Here is a 23,902-nt window from a genome sequence, read left to right as displayed (position 1 = left end):
ACTTTAGGTAAACCTGAGGTAGGAAAAATGACATCAGAATAATTCCACTGATCATTGATAATTAAGGCCTTTCATCTGTGCTGTTCAGAGAGCTACAAGAACAGTGTCTCATAATTCTCAAATGACTCTCTGAAGTGGGCAGGGAAATACTATTACCCTAACTTATAGATGTAGGTTGTGGTCTTTAAAAGGTTAGAGAGGTGTTTCACATAGAGTTAAAAGCAAAAGTAGGGAAGAATTTTAAAAACTGTTTCTTCATCTTTTCTAGACCACTCTAAGTCCACAATTGCTCTTTTCAGAATTATAAGGATTATTGTAATGTGTTTGAAATTTTTCTAGTCAAAAGATAAAAATATGAAATGAAAATTTCAGTTTGTTCTGGTTAGTGCATTTCATGCTCAACTAAACATTTCTACTGGGTGCTTACTGAATAGTTAATGATGATGTTCCCTCTTATCAAAGATACCTAAGACTTTACAGAGAACAGTGGACACATTGTCATTTATTATGTATCACCTAAATGTTTTCCGTATTAATAACATTTTGTTCTTAAATGTTCCCTAGTACTAGAGAATATACCAAGCATCCAAAACCAATTTGGGGTGCAGGTTATTAATATTATTAACTTTTAAAAAATATTTTATTTATTTATTTGAGAGAGAGAGTGAGTGGGGAGGAGTGGCAGAGGGAGAGGGAGAAGCAGGCTCCCCGCCGAGCAAGAAGCCCGACGTGAGGCTTGATCCCAGAACCCTGCGATCATGACCTGAGCCAAAGGCAGACGCTTAACCAACTGAGCCACCCAGGTGCCCCAATATTATTAACTTTTGAATAGGGATGTTCTACATAGGAATGTGTTACTATTATTTCAGACATATTTCTTTCTCTTCTTTCCTGTTTGAGTCAGTAACATCACTGTCATACTTTTAATCCAGGCTGAAAATATCCATGATCTTCATTACGTTTCTCTTCCTCACCTCCAGTCCATTTGGTTACCTGGTCCTATATATCTACAGTACTTTGCATACCCATCTATCATTCATTCTATGGCCACTGCCCTAGATCAGGTCCTCTTCTCCTGGTCTCTAATCTTTTGCTTTTCTAGTCTTTCATACTGCTTCCCGAAATACACATCTGACCATTTAACTCTTCTTGAATGGCTTCTATCACCTGAAGTCCTAAAGCTTTATTATGAAATCTTATCTTGATTGTATCCCCTCCTGACACTCCTTCCATTAGTCTAGACTTTTGAACTTTATATAAACACTCTTTGTACTGTTTTTGTACATGTACTGTTCCTCTACTCAGAAATATCCCTTCCCCTCTTTCTTTCTGTAAAAATCTTAGTTCAGATGCCATTTCCTTCATGAATCTCTTTAATTCTTCCAGTGAGGCTTAATATCCCTTTTGTATATATATTTATAATACCTGGGCTAAACCTTTCTGTTATATCAGTGACATTTTATTCTGAATTATAGTTCTTTTTTTTTTAAAGATTTTATTTATTTATTCATGAATTGTAGTTCATTGTGTATACACATCTCTTCTAGTTTACCACGACCTTATTATGGGTGGAAACTGTATATAGAACACAGTCACACCTTAATAACTTTGTATGTAGTAGTCTTTGCTTTCAACTTTTAATTGAATTCTATAATCCACTGAGCAGATCAATTGAGCATTTTCAAGAATTGATTCATCTTTATACTACCCCTAAAAAATTATTAGAAAAAATAATTTTGTTTCATAGCTGGTAAAAGCTTAGGAAAAAGTTGCTGTCTTTGTACATGTTCCCTGAAATCAATAGTGTAGATAGAAATGGAATCTTCTATTCCTATAAACATTCTAAAAGAGTAAAATTTTATAGTTATATGTGTTCTACCTGTCTTTTCTATGAAATTATTGTAGGACATAAATAAAGATTGACAGAATTCAAAACATCACTTAGTTTTTTCCATTCTTACATCCTTCCCACCGGCCATTTCTTTATCATTTAGAATTGCCTATGTACCAGGCACAATTCTAGATGCTAGAGATACATCACAGTCTAGGTTTAGGAAACAGTCATGTAAAGAAAGCAAATATATACAATATAGTAGTAAATTAAGAGTTGTACAAAATGGTAATAGTGCTAATGCTATTTCTATGATTGTCAGAATCTGGGCTAATGGCTTGCTTTGAGTTTAAATTTATCTTTAAATCCTTGCTTGTGTATCACTTCCCTTGCCTGTGCTAAATTTGGTTAGGGTTTGTATTTTGGGCTCTAAATTACATGGTGATGTATAAATATTAAATCTAAATAGAATTTATTAAACTTAAATATAATTTTTTGAAATACATGTGTGATTCATGCTAAATAATATGTGAGCTCCTAGAAAAATCATATGAACATCAAATTCTTAAATTTTTTTATTAAAGATTATTTATTTATTTGAGAGAGAGAGTGCAGAGAGAGGGAGAGGGAGAAGCCCTGCTGAGCAGAGAGCCAGATGTGGGTCTCTATCCCAGGACCCTGAGATCATGACCTGAGCCGAAGGTCAGGTTGCTTAATTGACTTGAGCCACCCAGGTGCCCCAAGAATATACATTTTTTTTAAATTTTGGTTTTTTTCAGCATTAAAGGATAATTTTTAGAAGACTGATGACAAGGGTTCCTGAATGGTGCCATCAGCTAGGCATCTGACTCCTGGTTTCGGCTCAGGTTGTGATCTCCAGGTCACGGGATCAAGTCCGGCATCTGGCTCTGCGGTCAGCACGGAGTCTGCTTGGGGTTTCTTTCTATGCCCTCAGCCTTCCCCTCCTCAAATAAGTAAATAAATCTTAAAAAAAAAAAAAAGATAAAAGACTGATGAAAAACTTTAGAAGATAGTCATTTTTCACTGTGTGACAGTAAATACATATGGTAGTTTGCTTGAATGTAGGTACACACATATACATACATACACACACATCATAGTCAGATGAACAGTTTGTTTCCATTGAGTACCAGTTAATTGTATGTATTTGCTAATCTTTTTTTTTTTTTAGTAGTTTGTATTTTTTTTCCAGTTCTATTGAGAAGTAATGTGTTCGCTAATCTTAAAACAGCCATCACATCTATTTGGCTGTAAAAGTTCTCTATGCTCTATCTAGCGTAGCTTATTTTTTGCTGTAGCAAAGTATGTCTGTCATTACCCGGCCTACCCTGCCAATTGACCTAAGATAAGCTACTTTCCCAACAGTCCTTGCTGTATGAGCAGTAAATTATTGCCAGCTTCTCAGTCTTACCCACTGGCCCAGCTAATTAGATCAGAGGGAATGATGAACAAGGGTAGCCTACCATTCACAGGCTAAACAGGTATTTGTGACATGATTTGGTTTGACAGGCTCTGGTCAGGCAGAGATAATAGTTTTGGGGTGAAATAGATTCTCCTTAGGATTTTCAACTTATTGATGTAGGGAAGCTGCTTAATGGTGTTAGGCACTGTAACTGAGAGGTCACATAGAGCTTGCATTAGGGTAGTATTTATTGGCCATCTGTATCCTGCAAGAGTTTTCTGGGAAGGAGAAGAGAAGAGAACTGATGGACAGAGGCAGACACTGTGTATGGAATATCCACATGAGTGTGAATGAGAGTTTGTGTGTATGTAAGAGAAAGGCACATACGTGATAGAGTAACAACAGTTCTTGATGGTTTCCTAGGCCCTGAGAAGCCCAGTGTCCTCTTCACCCTCCTACAGGCCTACTGTGCTCATTCCCAACTCTGTGCATTTGCTTAAGTTAGTCTCCCTACTTTTTGTCTTTCTCCCCACTTCAGGCCATCCTGAATATTGCCACCAGGTTAGTGTTCCTTAAAATCTGCTTTGATCATATTTCTCTGGCCAAAAATCATTAATGTTTCCCACATTACCTTCATAATAAAGTTTAAGTTCCTTATCAATATGCATGTGGCCTTTCTCAAGTGTGCCTTATAGAATATTTTGTCTGAAAGAACAAAGTACATTTAATACATTTGGTATTTTAAAGATTTATTTGTTTGTTTGTTTATTTATTTATTTTAGAGAGCGGGGAGCAGAGGGAGAGAATCTCAGGCAGACTCCCTGCTGAGCGCAGTGCCACATGGAGGACTCAATCCCATGACTCTGAGATTAGGACCTGAACTGAAATCAAGAGTCAGAGGCTTAACTGACTAAGCCACCCAGGTGCCCCAATACATTTGGTATTTTAGTATCCCAGCTGTTGGTGAGAGTCAGTAGCTCTGTTCTCCTGACCATTTGTCTTCAGGAATTTTATTGAGAGTATCAATTGGACTAAAAGCCCCAGAATCATTTGTTGCAGAAGAAAACAGGAATGGCTCTGAAGTTGAAATAAGAGCTACTGGAGGCATGTCTTTACATTTTGAATATAGATAGTGGTGCGTTCTGGGGCTTGTGCCCGGTGGAAGACTTTTATGAGACCAGACTTGTCAATCGAGCTTCTTGCCCACTGATAGGCAGTCTGATGAAAGCTCTATCTGATGATTAACCTGACAATATTGCCGAACTGTCCAGTAACCTTTTCTTTGAGTTTTAAATTCTAAATGTTTTTATAGATCAGAAAGAAATAGCCCTTTAGAGACAATTTAATTTTTTTTTGAAAGCTTTGACCACCACAATGCCAAGGGAGTTGATTTATAGTGTGGTTGGTTAAATTGGCATTCATTTGGGAATTTTTCAGAACTCCCAAGTTTCATGGGTCAACATCCAGCCTCATCCTCTATTTTGAAAAAGATGGGAAGAACAGCAACATATAACTCTTGGCAAGATAGGAAATGCTGTGATCCTCCTCCTCGTAATGGCTCCTCATTCTCTGTAGACTTTCTCTTTTAAAGATTATCCATAAAAATCCTCGCTCTCTGCTCTAAAATTCAGTGTCTTTTACGGTTTTTTCCCATCTGTGTCCTATTCCTTCTCTAAAGGAATTCTGCAGCCAAACTAGCCTGTACGTTCTCCTTCCTCCCCTCAACGTGCCGGGCATATTTCTACCTCAGTATTTTTGCACATGTTTGCCTAGCCTGAAATATCCTCTTTACTATCTCTAGTTTGCAAGGTCCAACGTAATATTTATTTCCTTAAATCAGAATAATGGTAAATTATATATCAGCACTAATAAGTACTTTTTAAGTAAATGATCTACCTCTTCACTGGCAGAAGAAATCTGCACTATGAATTTATAGTAAGCTCTAGGTGACTGGGCATTTTGCAAATAAAATTTCAGGGGTAACACACAAAAATGTAGTTTTTGGAATCTTTTGAAATAACAGAGATCCATCAACACTAGGCCCACTTATCTACAAACAACAGGCTGGAGCTGAGAAATGGTTATCCCCCTTTTTTTTTTAAAGATTTTATTTGGGGCGCCTATGTGGCTCAGTCGTTAAGCGTCTGCCTTTAAGCTGGTGGCTACAGAGATACCCAAGGAAAATGAAAGACTAGTTTTCGAAGAGAAAAAGAGATTATCAAGGTCCTTGATGGTCTGTGTTTTAACAGCTAAGAGAAGTAACTTCATATTTACTTTCTACCTTGTAATTAATAATAATCAGTGAGAATAACTCATAAAGTAAGGGTATTTAATCATGGGTTAGGATGCCAGGAAATGAAATACCCTTAAATTTTGTTATTATTTGTTGGCTCAGAGGAGGGAGTAATCACTAAGAAGAGCTGTCTGAGCCCTGATACCACTTTTTAGGATCCATTTCCTCCACAGGGTGAGCGCTTTGGAATAATAGAATGGGAGCAAAGATTTCAAAACAGCTAATAGATAGGAGAAGGAATTCATATTGGTTTCAAATGTAGTTATTCCTGTCTCTTTTCTCATCTGAGTCTTCCTATAAACATTTTGATTAGGCAGTAATAGTTGGTAATTGTCCAATGTTTTAAGTATTTTCAAGTTCTGGGGCGCCTGGGTGGCTCAGTCGTTAAGTGTCTGCCTTCGGCTCAGGTCATGATCCTGGGGTCCTGGGATCAAGGCCTGCGTTGGGCTCCCTGCTCAGCGAGAAGCCTGCTTCTCCCTCTCCACCACTTGTGTTCCCTCTCTCGCTGTGTCTCTGTCAAATAAATAAATAAAATCTTTAAAAATAAATAAATATTTTGAAGTTCTTTTTTTATAGTGTCTCATTTAAATTCTAAAAAGCCCTACAAAGTGGGATAGAATAGATGAAGAAAGTCAGACTCTAGGAGTTTAAGTGAATTACCCAAGTTCATGTGAATATTATTTGATAGAATTGGAGGTAGATCCCACATCTTCAGATTTCTTCCTTGTGTTTGTAATTTTATACTGTCTTGGTCTTCATTATCTTCCTAAGAAAAATCTCATCCTGCTTTTGTATGTGCTACCAAATGACAGAGGCAATGACGCTAAGCCCATAGCAAGGAGATAATAATGTAAGAATTGAATTTTGAAACTGGGTCAACCTCTATCTGTAATTTATTCAGTCTTCTTTAACTCTTTGAATAAACTACCTGCAAGGTGACTAAAGTTTCTTCATTATGCCAAAAGTTCTGTTTTACATCATTACTGCAGATCAGAAATACTGATCTTTATGACCTACTGAAATTGACTTTTAAATTGTTTTAATATTGTCTTTTTTGTGTTTAGAATGTGAGCTTCTTAAGGGTAAAAACTCTTGGCTTGTTTGCCACTGAACCCTCAGTATTTAGAATTATATATCTGGCCAGTATAATACACTCAATTAAGTATTTGATACCTAATTTGCTGGTTTAGTGTTTTATGATCCTCCATCGAGGACCTGCTGTCCCAAATCAAATGTTGGTTGCTTTCTGACATTCACTTTCTCTGTTAGGTCCAATAGGGGTGGTCAGTCCTGTGACGGAGTGTGAACATTGACCTAGAGCTGCTTGGAGTTGAAGCAATTATGTTTATGTGGTAAAAGTCTCTGAGTCAGGTGGCAAATAGGTTTAATCTTTGTATACCTTTTTCTCTCAGTGCCGCTTGTACTTTAGCCCTTTGTAGTCATCAATACTTTCAAGTCCCTTTAGTTCAGAGGTGTCATGTGTCGAGGTCAGTCTATACCATGAAGTGGGAGAAGTTGGGAAGTGTTGCTTTTTAGATTGTAGTCAGAGTTTAAGATTCTAGACTTCCTAAGACGTTTCTGTGGTGAGAGTTCTGTGTTAATGTAGTTGAGGGAAATACACAGACATGTTTGAACCAGTGCATCTGCAAGTCTGCTATACCCAAGAACAGAAAGCACACAAAAGTCCAGATTCTAAAAGGTTAAGAAGGGCTTACTGTTTAGCCCCAAGACTTTGCCAGTTTCTTCATGGTTGAACCTGGCCTTTTCTGATTCCTAGTATTTGAATCCATTGGGTGGTCTTGTTGAATAAAGACCTCTATTAAGAAGGGAAGAGAGGACAAATAGCATGCCTGATTCTTGCAGGGAGAAAAAGACTTTTGAAAGAGCACAAAGCTCTCAGGATGTTAAGTAATACTGTAAAAACATGCAGGAGTTGATTTACTGTTTGGGGCTTGTCATAGCCTGAAGCAGTTGGTGCTGTTCCCCAATATAAGAACTTTTTTGTTTCTCTAGGACATTGTCAGGCCCCAGGAGTCTTTCACATGATTGCTTGTCACTGTTAAGAGCCAAGTGCCTGTTTTGAAGAAAACAGAGCTGGTAGTTCAAGTGTTTAGCAGAACTCCTTATTATTAAGTGCCAGGTGACAGGATGTGTGTAACAGGATAGAAAGAGAAACTAATATTTATTGGAAGTCTCTTTCACACTAGACACAGTGGTGGGTGCTTGCATATGTGCTATCTTATTTAGTCTTTATAACAGTCCTATGAGATAGGTATTATTTTTCCATTTTCTAGATTTGGAAACCAAGACTTCAGAAAACTTGAATGACTTTCCCAAGGTCACACAGCTAATAACTGAACTAGATCTAAATCCAAATTGTCTCTCAAACCAGTAATTTTTCCCCCATAATACTTCTTTGGGTTCCATGGGTAATAATAGAGCTCACTTCCTGATTTTCCTATACAGGGAGAGGGAAACACTATAAAATGGCAGAATTTACGTGCATTTACATATTCCTTTCTAACCCTAACCTTCAAAATGTTTTAAATATAGTGAACTTTTAAACATAATACTGAGATCTCACAAGTGATACAGTGGAGGAGATGAGAGGTGTTTTTCTCCCCCAATTAAAGATGATTGCAAAAGGATATGTGATTTCTTTGAAATTTCCAGTGGAGTCATTATGTCCTAAGGAAAAGAGGCTACTAGTGACTTTCAGGGTATATAGCATCTTCACTGTCATATGTTTAGATTTAAGCTCTAGCTGAGAATTCCTATTTTTAATCTAAGTATTAAGTTTTATTTTTAATCTAAGTATTTCTTGGAGGCTGACTCAAGACTTACGACAGAATTATTAGAAGTTCTTAATGCTCACATTATAGAATTTTTACTTTTCATTAATGAAGGTAAAATAAAGGCTTTGCATTAGAATTTTTCTCTTTTTCAGAGTTTAGATGTAAACTCTTATTCAGCACACTGATGAGAGTATAATTTTCTATTTGCTTTACTGGAGGCCACTTCTCGCAGTTTGAAATGTGGGACATGGGAATTTTCTTGTTTGTTTCACTTTATTTTCTTTACCCTCAGGGATCATTTGACTTTCATTTGAAGTTCTAATTGATGGAAGAGGGAAAAACAGAAAAATGATGGAACACTGAAGTTAATAACAGAAAAACACGAATTAAATTAGATTCTAAATCTCAAAAATGAGTTTGTACTTCTGTACTTAGAAGAATTGGTGCAGTTGTTATAATCCTTTTTTGTTTTGTTTTGTTTTAACCTCTGGCATAGAGTAGTGATTTAGCATAAACAGAATAATTTTATTGGTGCTTTCTAAGAGAGAGTGTGGAGGATGAGATTATCGTACTTAAACAGTAGATTGGGAATTCTGTGCATACCAGCTCCCTTGCCCTCTTGCATGGGCAAGGGATTTATGGAAATGAAGTATGAATGGCATCTTAACTGTGGACTTCCTGATTTTTTCAGTGTTATTGTTGAATATTAAAATAAACTCTCAATTTGACTTTAAGAAAATTACTTGATTTGGGTATTCTCCTCTTCTTTCTTAGGATTGACAGTGGTGGATTGACAGGAAGGACAGAGTTTGCACCTGAGCTCCTTACTCGGTTTTTAGTCAGAGTACTCATTATCAACCCCCTAAACTAGTTCATGTTCTTGGCAGCTCTAGCCTGGAGTCTTCATGTTCAGTGCCTTTGTCATACTCTTCCACACCACTTCAGGGGCCTGTGTCATGGTGGGAGCTCAGCAGGGAGGAACATGCTCTATGTGGTACTTCGGGTAGTCTTCCCCTAGCCGGTGCTTGTGTACTGCTTGGGCTAGTGCAGGTGGCAGCAGGGTATCTGGAGGCAGCCTTTGGGAGCATCCAGACATCTGAGATGCTGCCGCCAGTTTCAGGCTGGCACTGATGTACCTTGGCCAGACTTGATTGCTAAAGGCAGCGTGTACTTTAGAGTACAGTACTTTTTCTCTTTGGGAAAGTAAATAGAGATGCTGCTTAATCAATTTTATTTCATTGTTGCTGAGTATAAGATAATGTGGTAAAATTGAGAGAGGTGTAAGATAGTTTTAAACCCACCCCAAAACTGTGTTAAATTGCTTTAGATGCATTATCTCATTAAATCTTCACAACAATCTTAACAATTAAATCTGTTAAAATCACTGTTTTACAGGGTAAAACTAGCCAGCCACACGGCTAGAAAGTGGTATTTTGATTTACATTTGAATTTAAGTTTGTATGACTTCAAAGGCCATGTCCACTAATTGTTGGCGGTAGGTTCTTTGTAAATAGATAGGCATTCCCTCACACATAGAATCTCATCATGAGGAAACACCAGACAAACCCAAACTGACATTCTGCAAAATAACTAGCTTGTACTCTTCAAAAATGTCAGGATCAAGAAACATAAGAAAGGCTGATTGAGAAACTATTCCAGATTAAAGGAGACTCAAGATGCATGACATCTAAATGCAGCCAATGTGTGATTGTGAATTTGATTTGGGAACAGGAAAAAAACTTTATAAAGGGCACTATTGGGGCATCTGCTAAAACTTGAATATAGACTGGGTTAGACAGTAGCATTTATCATTATCACATAACCATGGTTATGTAAGAAAATGCCCTTGTCTTCTTTTTTTTAGATTTTATTTTATTTATTTATTTATTTTGGAGAGAGCCAGCACGAGCTGAGGGAGGGGCAGAAACGGAGGGAGAGAGAGAAGCTCAAGCGACTCCACACTGAGCACAAAGCCCCATTCGGGGCTTGATCTCATATCCCTGAGATCATGACCTGAGCCGAAACCAAGAGTCAGACACTCAACTGACTGAGCTACCCAGGTGCCCTGAAAATGCCCTTGTCTTTAGGAAATATGCACTAAAGTTTTAGGAATAAAAGGGCATGACATCCCCTACTTACTCTCAAGTAGTTGTGAGAGAGACAGAGAATCATAAAGTGAATGTGGCGAAATGTAAGCGGTTGAACAAATGGTGAATCTGGGGAAACAGTATAAGAGAGTCATATTTTTGCCAAATTTTTTGTATACTTGAAATGCCTTGTGATACAGGAAACAGAGACAAAAGAAAAAATTAAATTTCCTTACTGCCTGCAGCCCACTGACAAGTCCTTGAAACAGGTAGAGTGACCTTCCTCTGGGAACTCAGCTGCCTTGATGTTGACACTTTTACTAGAGGCAAAAAGCAATCTTAGCTTAACATTATCCCAACCTCCAGGATCCTGTAAGTCTTCTTTAACATATACAAATTACTTTGGAAACTTCCTTTATCTCTACCCCCCAAGATACATGTTAGCAATCATCCTTCAAGCATATGGTCCACTGATACACATCTGAAAGTTCTCATGACTGAGGATTTCTAGACAGTAATAAATGACCTTTTTCCTAACAATAGCTAGCCCCCTCAAGGTCCTAGAAACCTTGCCTCCAAAATTCCTTCGGGACTTATGCTATCCCTAACCCCCTCCCAACTTGAAAGCATATAATCAGTCATCCATCACAACCCCAGTACAGCTCTGTCTGCCTTGTAGGTCCTGTCCCCATGCTTTAATAAAACCACCTTTTTGTACTGAAGACATCTCAAGAATTCTTTCTTGACTGTTTGCTCCAAACCCCAACATTTCTACATCACCTTACATTTTACAAATGTGACTAAAGTGCTTCAGAAACCAGGAATCACAGCCAGCAGTTAGGTACCATATTCTTCTATTCATGCTTCCTCTGTTGGCAAAGAACTTGCCAAACCAAGTTGAGGAAATAAACATGGACTGTTATTTCATAGAGGAAATATATGTCATACTGTCAAAATATTTTTCTTATACTTCCATTGGGGACATACCTCACTTTTCTTCAAAACAGTTATTTGCTTTTAACTAATGTTTTTGTCCCGCTTCTTTTGACCTACTTTTGATAGTTCGTATTTCTGGTTCATTTAGACATAATCTTGGATAGAGTGGCAAATGTATTCTTTCTAATGAAAGGATAGACTGTGAAGTAGAGTAAGCATTATTTACTTTTACTAATCATTTAGTTTATTTTTATTTATAACAGTGTATATGCTGCCTACACCATCTTTCTGTTTTAGATGATTATCATCAAGCCTTGATTACGTATGAGTGAACTATGCTATTTTGGACATTATCAAGGGCTGTCTGTCCCTTCACACCACCCAGTGCTATTTGCTCTTGGCTTGGCCAGAGAATAGCTATAGGCCAAATATGAAGGATGTTAAAAGTTTGAATTTGTAATTTAATATACTTACTTTTTTTTCAGTACTTTTTCACTCTTTTTTAATGTGAGATATAATTGACATATTTCAGGCATACAACATAAAATGATCATATTTATCTTTTTGCATTCCATAAGTACCTATATATGTTGATGTGATTTTTTTTTCAAGATGAATAACATGGTGTTCTTGGGTTGCAAGGCAGAACTGAGAATTCCTTCTGATTATAGATGGAAAGAACCCAGGTTTAAGCAGGTATTTCATTTCTACTAACTGTGATTTGGGAGAAGTCTTAAGAAGTTCCACACAGGGGCATCTGAGAGGCTCAGTCGGTTAAGCAACCGACTTGATCTCAACTCAGGTCTTGATCTCAGCTCAGGTCTTGATCTCAGGGTCCTGAGTTCAAGCCCTACTTTGGGCTCCATGCTGGGCATGGAGCCTACTTAAAAAAAAAAAAAGTTCCACATTTTAGTCAATTGACTAAGGTAAACATTGCTTCTACCATTCCTGGTGATGGGGACTAGTAGCTGTATATAAAACTGAATGCCCTTGCCCCACCCCCCCTGCCTCCCCCTCACAGAGAGAGAGGGAATAAAAGGCCACCTTGCCTCAGAATAAGAACTTAGTCTCTTTATAATATGATTCTCTGCCCGAATGCACATATTAATTCAACTCTGCTGCCATCCCATTACACTTAACGAAATGCTAGAAATCTTTCATGGCAGCTAGGATGTACTCATTGTCTATCCAGATGTTTTTACAGGCCACTTTAGATTGACTTTGGGTTATCATACTGTCAACACTCAGGTTTCCTTTGAGTCTTTGCTAAAGTTAACTGAATCATAGAATAACTTTCACAGGAGGGTACTTAGTGACTATTAATGGTGGTGTTTATCTTATATACGAATGTGAGCCAGGATTGCAAAATGGTTAAGTGCTCAGACTCTGAAGCCAGACAGACCTGGGTTTAAAACTGGCTCTGCCACTTACTACTTGTGTGGCCTTAATAAACAAGTTGCTCATCTTTCCTTACTTTCCTTATCTGTAAAATGGGATAAAATTATCCTCACCAATGTGAAATGATGCATGTAAAGCACTTAGCATGTAATGTGTGACATTTTGTATACATTCAATAAATGTTAGCCATTGATAGTTACCATAGCTATTAATATTATCATTAGTATAATTTCTGTATCCCCCTGAATTTGCTAACATTTTCAGATTTGTTGCCTTTTCCTGCAATTTCTTCTACTCCTGTCTTCCAGAGTAATTTCTTTTCAATTATGGCATTTCACTTTTTAGGCATTTCAACTTTTCCCCAGAGTCCAGAGGTGATCCTCTCAATCTCCTCAAACTTTTCTCTTTCCTCTACTGCTTCCAGAGTCAACTGAATAAATGATGACTGAGTAAGAAACCATTTCTTTGCCAGTTAGAACCTGACTACCTGTTCTGTCTTTTGCAAAGGACTGAACTCTGATCTCTAGTTTCTAGAACTCTGGGGCAATTTTAAGAAAATGGGGCCTTTCTTTCTTTTCCTCCACAAATTGGACCAGAAGTATATCAAAGCCCATAAAATCCATTGCATCATCTGAAGAAGTCTTCTTGCTGGATATAGCTGAAAAGATCTGGATCAGATGGAGAAGATCTGTCACTTCCATAGTTCTTCCAAGTACCTTAACTCTGGCTTGGTTTCTTCCTAGTTAATAGGACTGTTCTAAGGATCACATGAGGTCATTCATGCAAAAGGGCTTTCTAAACTGTGAAGCACTGTGTTAGTGTGAGGGATGATTGTTGTATATGAACAAAGGCCCCAGCAACCTAAGTGATATCAGAATCCATCCCTAGGTAATAAAGATGCAATCTCCTCTTTTCCTACCACTTCAGAAGTTTGCACTAAATTATTTGAGCTAAAAAGGCTAGTAACTAACTTCATGCAGTGACTACACATCCTTTCTTCTTCTCTCATCTCCATATTCTCTCACAGAATGGTGTGCCAGATTCTGAGTCAATCTTCAGGCCTGGACTTTGGGTCACAGCATGGTGGGCAAAGTCTTCATAGGATCTGGGAATGAGGATTAGCAAAGATTACTTTTTACCATTTTCCATTCCCCTTCCTGGCAGCTTTTATCCTGTCAGCCCCCACAGATTAAATGACATTTCAAAATTGAGTTCAGTGAGGATGAAGCCAGATGAGGTTTCTGCCAAACTGGGCTGGCAGACCTGAGTAATCAGCAGATAGCGTGCGTGCATGTGTGTGTGTGTGTGTGTTTTTCTGGAATATTAGAAATTTTTTTCTGTACAGTAAGAACAGCAGGCCTAGAATTATGTGTGAGATCATCATCATTATCATCAACCACAAACACATAATGCTTGATGAACACAACCCTCTAAGCTTTTGTGATTACTATGAACTGAATTGTGTCCCCTGCCAATTCATATTAAAGTCCCAACCCCCAATGCCTTAAAATGTAACTGTATTTAGAGTTTGTTGGAAACCCAACAATATTAATCACCCTTCCCCACAGCCTTGAACCCCCCCAAAATTTATTCAAAACTTTCTCCCCAAATCAGCATTTTCTGAATTTGAAAGGCCTCCTACCCTTAGTCATTTCATCCTTTGCCCCCTTTACATAGTTTTATTTGCTTTCTCAAGAGAAAAGGGAAGTGCTTACTTTTTAACTATGTCTATTTCTGCTTAATTGTGCTGTCATGAATGACTTAAACCACATTGAGACAGTTGGGACATAGATAGATGGTGCAAGTTAATGATCCCTCTAGTTGGAGAAAATCTGCAGTCCCAGAATGGATTTGATTAGTTTCACTTCTGTCTTCTTCCCCTGCCAAAGAGTTTGTCATTCATTGCTGCACTCTGGTCTTTTTAATGGATGTATTAAGGTATTTCCCCCATCTTAATCTGTAGGTTATCAAGAACCCCTTAGAAAGCAAGTGCCATTGCATACTTTGTTTCTGCCTGCCTAATGGTATTACCTAAACAAGCAACTCTGGTTGAGTTTTATTTTGTTTTGTTTTTAATCTTCTTTCTTCCTTTCATGTAAATATATTTAATTTGATTGTCAAAGTTGTTTGCAGATGAGTTTTCTCTGGAATGTATCTCATTAGGAATGATGAGGGGGCCCCAATTTGAACTTCAGACAAATATTAGCAATACTTTCTCATGTGTTAAGAGTTTGGTCAATTTGTTTTCTCTAAGATTTAAGTGAAATTTCTTTCTCCTTCAGTATGATGTGCATTTTCACTTGTTTACCAGTTGTTCCTGTGGTTCTCTGTCCATTGTCACATGGGAACTAGTTCTACTTAGCCAAAAGCCAGTATGATTTCTTGCAAATCAAACGAGAGCACCTAAAAATAGTTTTTCTATCCAAATATTTTTTCACCAAAAGTTTTTCAAAATACAGAAAATCTTAACAGCTAAAAATTAAGTTCTGCTGAAAATAAAAAAGTTATAAAATGAACTGGAGCACAATGTTTTGAAAAAGGTAGAAATCAGCCAATGATCTCGTTGTATTGAGCTTTTAGTGTTTATATAACTCAGCTTCATTTTATTTTCTTTTGTTTTGTGTTTTTAAAACAGTCTTTGCAGGGGCACCTGGGTGGCTCAGTCATTAAGCATCTGCCTTTGGCTCAAGTCATGATCCCAGGGTCCTGGGATCGAGCCCCACATTGGGCTCTCTGCTCAGCAGGAAGCCTGTATCTCCCTCTCCCACTCCTCCCGCTTATGTTCCCTCTCTCGCTGTCTCTCTCTCTGTCAAACAAATAAATAAAATCTTAAAAAAATAAAATAAAATAGTCTTTGCTAAAGTCCTGGTGCTTATGTAAATCAGTGCAAAAACCTGTATCTCTAATTAGTTTCCATTCTACTCTGTTAAATGTACAGTAGTCAGCCTTGAAAGTATCTAAATTCAGAGTCAGATGTGGGTATTATCAAGCAGTGGATTGAATCAAAGAGCTGGGAATTCTGGCCTTCACATAACTGGGGCTAGTCTCCAGGTTTGTTTTTTTCTAGTGGTAAAATGGAGATCAATGGTACTTCTACTGTTCATTATATATACTGACCTGTAATGGGGAGCAGAGTATGTCATGCTGCTTTGAAATCTCTAAAGGAAAAAGAATGGTGATAGTCCTGGTTTAGCAGTACATAATTCAGCCAAGGAAAGAACCACTCATTGCAAGGTCAGACTATTTTCTCCCTTTCAGAAACAAGTCGGGGTTGCCTGGGCCAAAATACATGTTCCTTTTGACCACACATTGGCAGGACAGGCATGTCTAGTTTTCTCCTAAATCATAGCTCTAGATTTTTTTCACCTAAGAACTCTTAAGCCAAAACAATTGCATGGTCCTGTTCTTGACATTTTCTGTCTTTTTAGTAATTCAGATAACTTTGAATGGACAGTGTTCTTGGAATCTCATTGCCTTGTTGGTTCACAGGTCCTGAGCCTGCAGATGAAAATGAAAGCACAGCAGCAGAAGGATATGTATGTGTTTCTGTGTGTGTAAATTCAACTTTGGTTCATTGAGGATTATCTTACTAATGCCCCCTTTATAAAGTTCCCTAGGTTTTCCTGGTGCCTAGCAACCTTGGTGATCAGGTGGTTAGAAAGGCATAGAGAATATGGGTCAGTGATCTGAGTAATTTAAGATACCACACCTATGGATCTGTGTATCTAATATGGGTTACAGGGTAAGGAGAAGGATTTGCCTTTGGTATTTTCCTACTTCTTTTGTGTTTTGTGCCCTACCTATACACCCTCCCCTCCCCTAGTCCCTCTTAATGCTAGGCATCCTGAGTTTAAAGGCAGGCTACTTGGGTTCATTCTTCCTGGAAGAAAATAAATCTTATGATTTAAGTAATAGAAAGGTGTTAATGACTCTTTGTATTACTTCTCCTTGAGAGTATTTATGTTCTGAGGACATTATCAAGGCTGAGAACAGTAGTCCTCGTTACAAAAGGAAGGGAAATATCTGGAAATAAGATCTTTCTGACATGAATAGACATTTTTCAAAGAAGACATACAGATGGCCAACAGACACATGAAAAGATACTCAACATCACTAATCATCAAGAAAATGCAAATCAAAACCACAATGAGCTATCACTTCACACCTATCAGAATGGCTAAAATAAAAAAGACAAGATGGGGCACCTGGCTGGCTTAGTCAGTAGAGCATGGGACTCTTAATCTCAGGGTCATGACTTAGGCCCCATGTTGGGCATGGAGCCTCCTTTGAAAGAAAGAGAGAGAGAGAGAAAGAAAGAAACAAAGAAAGAAAGAAAGCAAGACAAGAAATAAGTGTTGGCAAGGATGTGGAGAAAAAGGAACCCATGTACACTGTTGGTGGGAATGTAAATTGGTGCAACCACTATGGAAAACAGTATCGAGCTTCCTGAAAAAATTAAAAATAATTTAATAAGACCATATGACCCAGTATTTCCACTTCTGGATATTTACCCAAAGAAAGCAAAAACACTAATGCAAAAAGATCTATGCACTCCTATGTTCGTTGCAGCATTATTTGCAATAAACCAAGATTTGGAAGCAACCTAAGTATCTGTAGATAGATGAATGGATAAAGAAGATGACACACACCTGATATATATACATCAAATATTACTCAGCCATAAAAAATGAAATCTTGCCATTTGCCATTTGCAATAATGTGGATCAACCTAGAGAGTATTATGCTAAGTGAATCAAGTCAGATAGAGAAGACAAATACTGTATGATTTCAATTGTATGTGGAATCTGAAAAAACAAAATAAAGCAGAAACAGACTCATAAATATAGAGAACAAACTGGTGTTTTCTGGGGTGTTGGGGATTGGCAAAATAAGTGAAGGGGATTAGGAGGTACAGAATTCCAGCTATAGAATAAGTAAGTCATGGGATATAAAGTACAGCATAGGGAATATACTCAATAATATTATAATAACATTGTATGGTGTTTGATGGTGAGCATTTCATTATGTATATAAATGTCAAATTACAATGTTGTATGCCTGAAACTTAAATAATATTGTATGTCAACCATACTTCAATTTAAAAATAAATAAATAAATTGGGAAAAAAGATCTTTCTGACTTGAATTGCACTATATGGGTATGATTTTCAAAAGTTGTCATATGAAGGTACAATTGAAGTTCCTCCTAATAGCTCTAATCTCCTTGTCTATAAAACTTTTTATGGAGTTGCTATGATTTAGTCAGAATAACCAGTTTAAATTTCAGTTCATTTTTTCATCTTGTGGTGGAAATAGTTAAAAGATGGACCAAGGTAGGAGACCTAGATTTCGTCTGGTCTCAGGAATTCAGCTGAATAGGGATCAAACCATTCTGAACACCTACAAACTCAACAGGAGATCGAAGAGGAGAGTAGCAACAACTCTCTGAACAGAGAAGCGACCACTTACTGGAAGACAAAATAACAAGACGAAAAAAATCACCTCAGCAAAAAGAACAAGAGGTAGTACCATCAGCCAGGGACCTACTCAATACGGACATTAGTATGATGTCGGACCTAGAGTTCAGAATCATGACTTTAAAGATACTAGCTGGGCTTGAAAAAAGCGTGGAATTATTAGAGAAACCCTTTCTGGAGAAATAAAAGAACTAAAATCTAACCAAGTCGAAATCAAAAAGGCTATCGATGAGGTGCAATCAAAAATGGGGGCACTGGGCGCCTGGGTGGCTCAGTCGTTAAGCGTCTGCCTTCGGCTCAGGTCATGATCCCAGGGTCCTGGGATCGAGCCTCACATCGGGCTCCCTGCTCTGTGGGAAGCCTGCTTCTCCCTCTCCTACTCCCCCTGCTTGTGTTCCCTCTCTCACTGTGTCTCTCTCTGTCAAGTAAATAAATAAAATCTTAAAAAAAAAAAAAATGGGGGCACTAACTGCTAGGATAAATGAGGCGGAAGAGAGAATCAATGACATAGAAGACCAAATGATGGAAAATAAAGAGGCTGAGAAAAAGAGAGATAAACAACTACAGGATCACGAGGGCAAAATTCGAGAGATAAGCGATATGATAAGACTAAACAACATTAGAATAATTGGGATCCCAGAAGAAGAAGAAAGAGAGAGAGGGGCAGAAGGTATTTTGGAGCAAATTATAGCAGAGAACTTCCCTAATGTGAGGAAGGAAACAGGCATCAAAATCCAGGAGGCACAGAGAACCCCTCTCAAAATCAATAAAAATAGGTCAACACCCTGACATCTAATAGTAAAACTTACGAGTCTCAGAGACAAAGAGAAAATCCTGAAAGCAGCTCGGGAGAAGAGATATGTAACCTACAATGGTAGAAATATTAGATTGGCAACAGACCTATCCACAGAGACCTGGCAGGCCAGAAAGGACTGGCAAGATATCTTCAGAGCACTAAACGAGAAAAATAGGCAGCCAAGAATACTATATCCAGCTAGGCTCTCATTGAAAATAGAAGGAGAGAGAAAAAGCTTCCAGGACCAACAAAAACTAAAGGAATTTGCAAACACGAAACCAGCCCTCCAAGAAATATTGAAAGGGGTCCTCTAAGCAAAGAGAGAGCCTAAAAGCAGCATAGATCAGAAAGGAACACAGACAATGTAGAGTAACAGTCACCTTACAGGCAATACAATGGCACTAAATTCATACCTTTCAATAGTTACCCTGAATGTAAATGGGCTAAATGCCCCAATCAAAAGACACAGGCTATCAGATTGGATTAAAAAACAAGACCCATCAATATGCTGTCTGCAAGAGACTCATTTTAGACCCAAAGACACCCCCAGATTGAAAGTGAGGGGGTGGAAAACCATTTACCATGCTTATGGACACCAAAAGAAAGCTGGGGTGGCAATCCTTATATCAGACAAATTAGATTTTAAAACGAAGACTGTAATAAGAGATGAGGAAGGACACTGTATCCTACTTAAAGGGTCTATCCAACAAGAAGATCTAACAATTGTAAATATCTATGCCCCTAACATGGGAGCAGCCAATGATATGAGGCAATTAATAACAAAAGCGAAGAAACACATTGACAACAATACGATAATAGTGGGGGACTTTAACACCCCCCTGACTGAAATGGACACATCATCTAAGCAAAAGATCAACAAGGAAATAAAGACTTTAAATGACACACTGGACCAAATGGACTTCACAGACATATTCAGAACATTCCATCCCAAAGCAACGGAATACACATTCTTCTCTAGTGCTCATGGAACATTCTCCAGAATTGATCACATCCTAGGTCACAAATCAGGTCTCAAAAGATTGGGTACCAAAAGATTGGGATTATTCCCTGCATATTTTCAGACCACAATGCTTTGAAACTAGAACTCAATCACAAGAGGAAAGTTGGAAAGAACTCAAATACATGGAGGCTAAAGAGCATCCTACTAAGAATGAATGGGTCAACCAGGAAATTAAAGAAGAATTAAAAAAAATTCATGGAAACCAATGAAAATGAAAACACAATTGTTCAAAATCTTTGGGATACAGCAAAGGCAGTCCTGAGAGGAAAGTATATAGCAATACAAGCCTTTCTCAAGAAACAAGAAAGGTCTCAAATACACAACCTAACCCTACACCTAAAGGAGCTGGAGAAAGAACAGCAAATAAAGCCTAAACCCAGCAGGAGAAGAGAAATAATAAAGATCAGAGCAGAAATCAATGAACTAGAAACCAAAAGAACAGTAGAACAGATCAACGAAACTAGGAGCTGGTTCTTTGAAAGAATTAACAAGATTGATAAACCCCTGGCCAGACTCATCCAAAAGAAAAGAGAAATGACCCAAATCAACAAAATCATGAATGAAAGAGGAGAGATCACAACCAACACCAAAGAAATACAAACAATTATAAGAACATATTATGAGCAACTCTATGCCAGCAAATTAGATAACCTGGAAGAAATGGGTGCATTCCTAGAGATGTATCAGCTACCAAAATTGAACAGGAAGAAATAGAAAACCTGAACAGACCTATAGCCACTAAGGAAATTGAAGCAGTCATCAAAAATCTCCCAAGAAACAAAAGCCCAGGGCCAGATGGCTTCCCAGGGGAATTCTATCAGACATTTAAAGAAGAATTAATACCTAGTCTCCTGAAACTGTTCCAAAAGATAGAAATGGAAGGAGAACTTCCAAACTCATTTTATGAGGCCAGCATTACCTTGATCCCAAAACCAGACAAAGACCCCATCAAAAAGGAGAATTACAGACCAATATCCTTGATGAACATGGATGCAAAAATTCTCACCAAAATACTAGCCAGTAGGATCCAACAGTACATTAAAAGGATTATTCACCACGACCAAGTGGGATTTATCCCTGGGCTGCAAGGATGGTTCAACATCCACAAATCAATCAACATGATACAACACATTAACAAAAGAAAGAACAAGAATCATATGATCCTCTCAATAGATGCAGAAAAAGCATTTGACAAAGTACAGCATTCTTTCTTGATCAAAACTCTTCAGAGTATAGGGATAGAGGGTACATACCTCAATATCATAAAAGCCATCTATGAAAAACCTACAGCGAATATCACTCTCAAAAGCTCTCAGCTTTCCCCCTAAGGTCAGGAACACGGCAGGGATGTCCACTATCACCACTGCTATTCAACATAGTATTAGAAGTCCTAGCCACAGCAATCAGACAACAAAAAGAAATCAAAGGCATCCAAATCGGCAAAGAGGAAGTCAAACTCTCACTCTTTGCAGATGATATGATACTGTATGTGGAAAACCCAAAAGACTCCACCCCAAAACTGCTAGAACTCATACAGGAATTCAGTAAAGTAGCAGGATATAAAATCAATGTACAGAAATCAGTGGCATTCCTATACAGCAACAACAAGACAGAAGAGAGACAAATCAAGGAGTCGATCCCATTTACAATTGCACCCAAAACCATAAGATACCTAGGAATAAATTTAACCAAAGAGGCAAGGGATCTGTACTCAGAAAACTATAAAATACTCATGAAAGAAATTGAGGAAGACACAAAGAAATGGAAAAATGTTCCATGCTCATGGATTGGGAGAACCAACATTGTGAAGATGTCATTGCTACCTAGAACAATCTACACATTCAATGCAATCCCCATCAAAATACCATCCACTTTTTTCAAAGAAATGGAACAAAGAATCCTAAAATTTGTATGGAGCCAGAAGAGACCCCGAATAGCCAGAGGAATATTGAAAAAGAAAAGCAAAGCTGGCGGCATCACCATTCCGGACTTCCAGCTCTATTACAAAGCTGTCATCATCAAGACAGTATGGTACTGGCACAAAAACAGACACATAGATCAATGGAACAGAATCGAGAGCCCAGAAATGGACCCTCAACTCTATGGTCAACTGATCTTTGACAAAGCAGGAAAGAATGTCCAATGGCAAAAAGACAGTCTCTTCAACAAATGGTGTTGGGAAAATTGGACAGCCACATGCAGAAGAATGAAACTGGACCATTTCCTTACACCACACACAAAAATAGACTCCAAATGGTTGAAAGACCTAAACATGAGACAGGAGTCCATCAAAATCCTAAAGGAGAACACAGGTAGCAACCTCTTCGACCTCAGCCGCAGCAACTTCTTCCTAGAAACATCACCAAAGGCAAGGGAAGCCAGGGCAAAAATGAACTATTGGGATTTCATCAAGATAAAAAGCTTTTGCACAGCAAAAGAAACAGTCCACAAAACCAAAAGACAACCGACAGAATGGGAGAAAATATTTGCAAATGACATATCAGATAAAGGGCTAGTATCCAAAATCTATAAAGAACTTATCAAACTCAACACCCAAAGAACAAATAATCCAATCAAGAAATGGGCAGAAGACATGAACAGACATTTTTCCAAAGAAGACATCCAAATGGCCAACAGGCACATGAAAAAGTGCTCAACATTGCTCGGCATGAGGGAAATCCAAATCAAAACCTCAATGAGATACCACCTCACACCAGTCAGAATGGCTAAAATTAACAAGTCAGGAAATGACAGATGTTGGCAGGGGTGTGGAGAAAGGGGAACCCTCCTACACTGTTGGTGGGAATGCAAGCTGGTGCAGCCACTCTGGAAAACAGTATGGAGGTTCCTCAAACAGTTGAAAATAGAGCTACCATACGATCCAGCAATTGCACTACTGGGTATTTACCACAAAGATACAAATATAGGGATCCAAGGGGTACGTGCACCCCAATGTTTAGAGCAGCAATGTCCACAACAGCCAAACTGTGGATAGAGCCAAGATGTCCATCGACAGATGAATGGATAAAGAAGAGGTGGAATATATACACAATGGAATATTATGCAGCCATGAAAAGGAATGAGATCTTGCCATTTGCAATGACGTGGATGGAACTGGAGGGGGTTATGCTGAGTGAAATAAGTCAATCAGAGAAAGGAATGTATCATATGACCTCACTGATATGAGGAATTCTTAATCTCAGGAAACAAACTGAGGGTTGCTGGAGTGGTGGGGGGTGGGAGGGATGGGGTGGCTGGGTGATAGACATTGGGTAGGGTATGTGCTGGTGAGCGCTGTGAATTGTGCAAGAATGTTGAATCACAGATCTGTACTTCTGAAACAAGTAATGCAACATATGTTAAGAAAAAAGAAAAAGAAGAAGATAGCAGGAGGGGAAGAATGAAGGGGAGTAAGTCAGAGGAGGAGACGAACCATGAGAGACGATGGACTCTGAAAAAGAAACTGAGGGTTTTAGAGGGGAGGAGGTAGGGGGATGGGTTAGCCTGGTGATGGGTATTAAAGAGGGCACATTCTGCATGGAGCACTGGGTGTTATGCAGAAACAATGAATCAAAACTAATTTTGAACACTACATCAAAAACTAATGATGTAATATATGGTGATTAACATAACAATAAAAAAATTAAAAAAAAAAGATGGACCAAAACAAGGAGGAAGAAGTGAAGCAGCAGAGACCCAGATAACAGGCCTCTGAATGATTAAGATCTTAAATTATTATATATATATATTTATATATTTAAATTTTATTTATTTATTTTAGAGAGAAAGAGCACAGCAGGGAGGGGCCGAGGGAGAGTCTGAAGTACTCCATGTGGAGCCTGACAT

The 23,902-nt window shown here is 38.2% G+C and overlaps 1 protein-coding gene across 3 annotated transcripts in view; it reads left to right on the top strand.

The window, feature by feature from the left end:
- COMMD1 (copper metabolism domain containing 1) overlaps window positions 1-23,902 on the top strand; it is a 251,331-nt gene that overhangs the window by 162,162 nt on the left and 65,267 nt on the right. The window contains exon 3 of one of the 3 annotated variants that reach the window (XM_088026519.1): window positions 16,253-16,299. The exons of the other annotated variants lie outside the window; for them this stretch is intronic. Coding sequence (XP_087882645.1) covers window positions 16,253-16,299 — 47 coding nt within the window. The remainder of the gene's footprint in view (window positions 1-16,252; window positions 16,300-23,902) is intronic. 3 annotated transcript variants of the gene reach the window in all.

The sequence above is a fragment of the Eumetopias jubatus genome, unplaced genomic scaffold (assembly GCF_037043125.1).
Source record: "Eumetopias jubatus isolate StellerSeaLion01/CBP00866 unplaced genomic scaffold, mEumJub1_p1.0 scaffold_9, whole genome shotgun sequence".
Lineage (NCBI taxonomy): Eukaryota > Metazoa > Chordata > Mammalia > Carnivora > Otariidae > Eumetopias > Eumetopias jubatus.
Note: the sequence above shows the minus strand (reverse complement) of the source record. Positions and strands in the feature narration are given on the sequence as shown.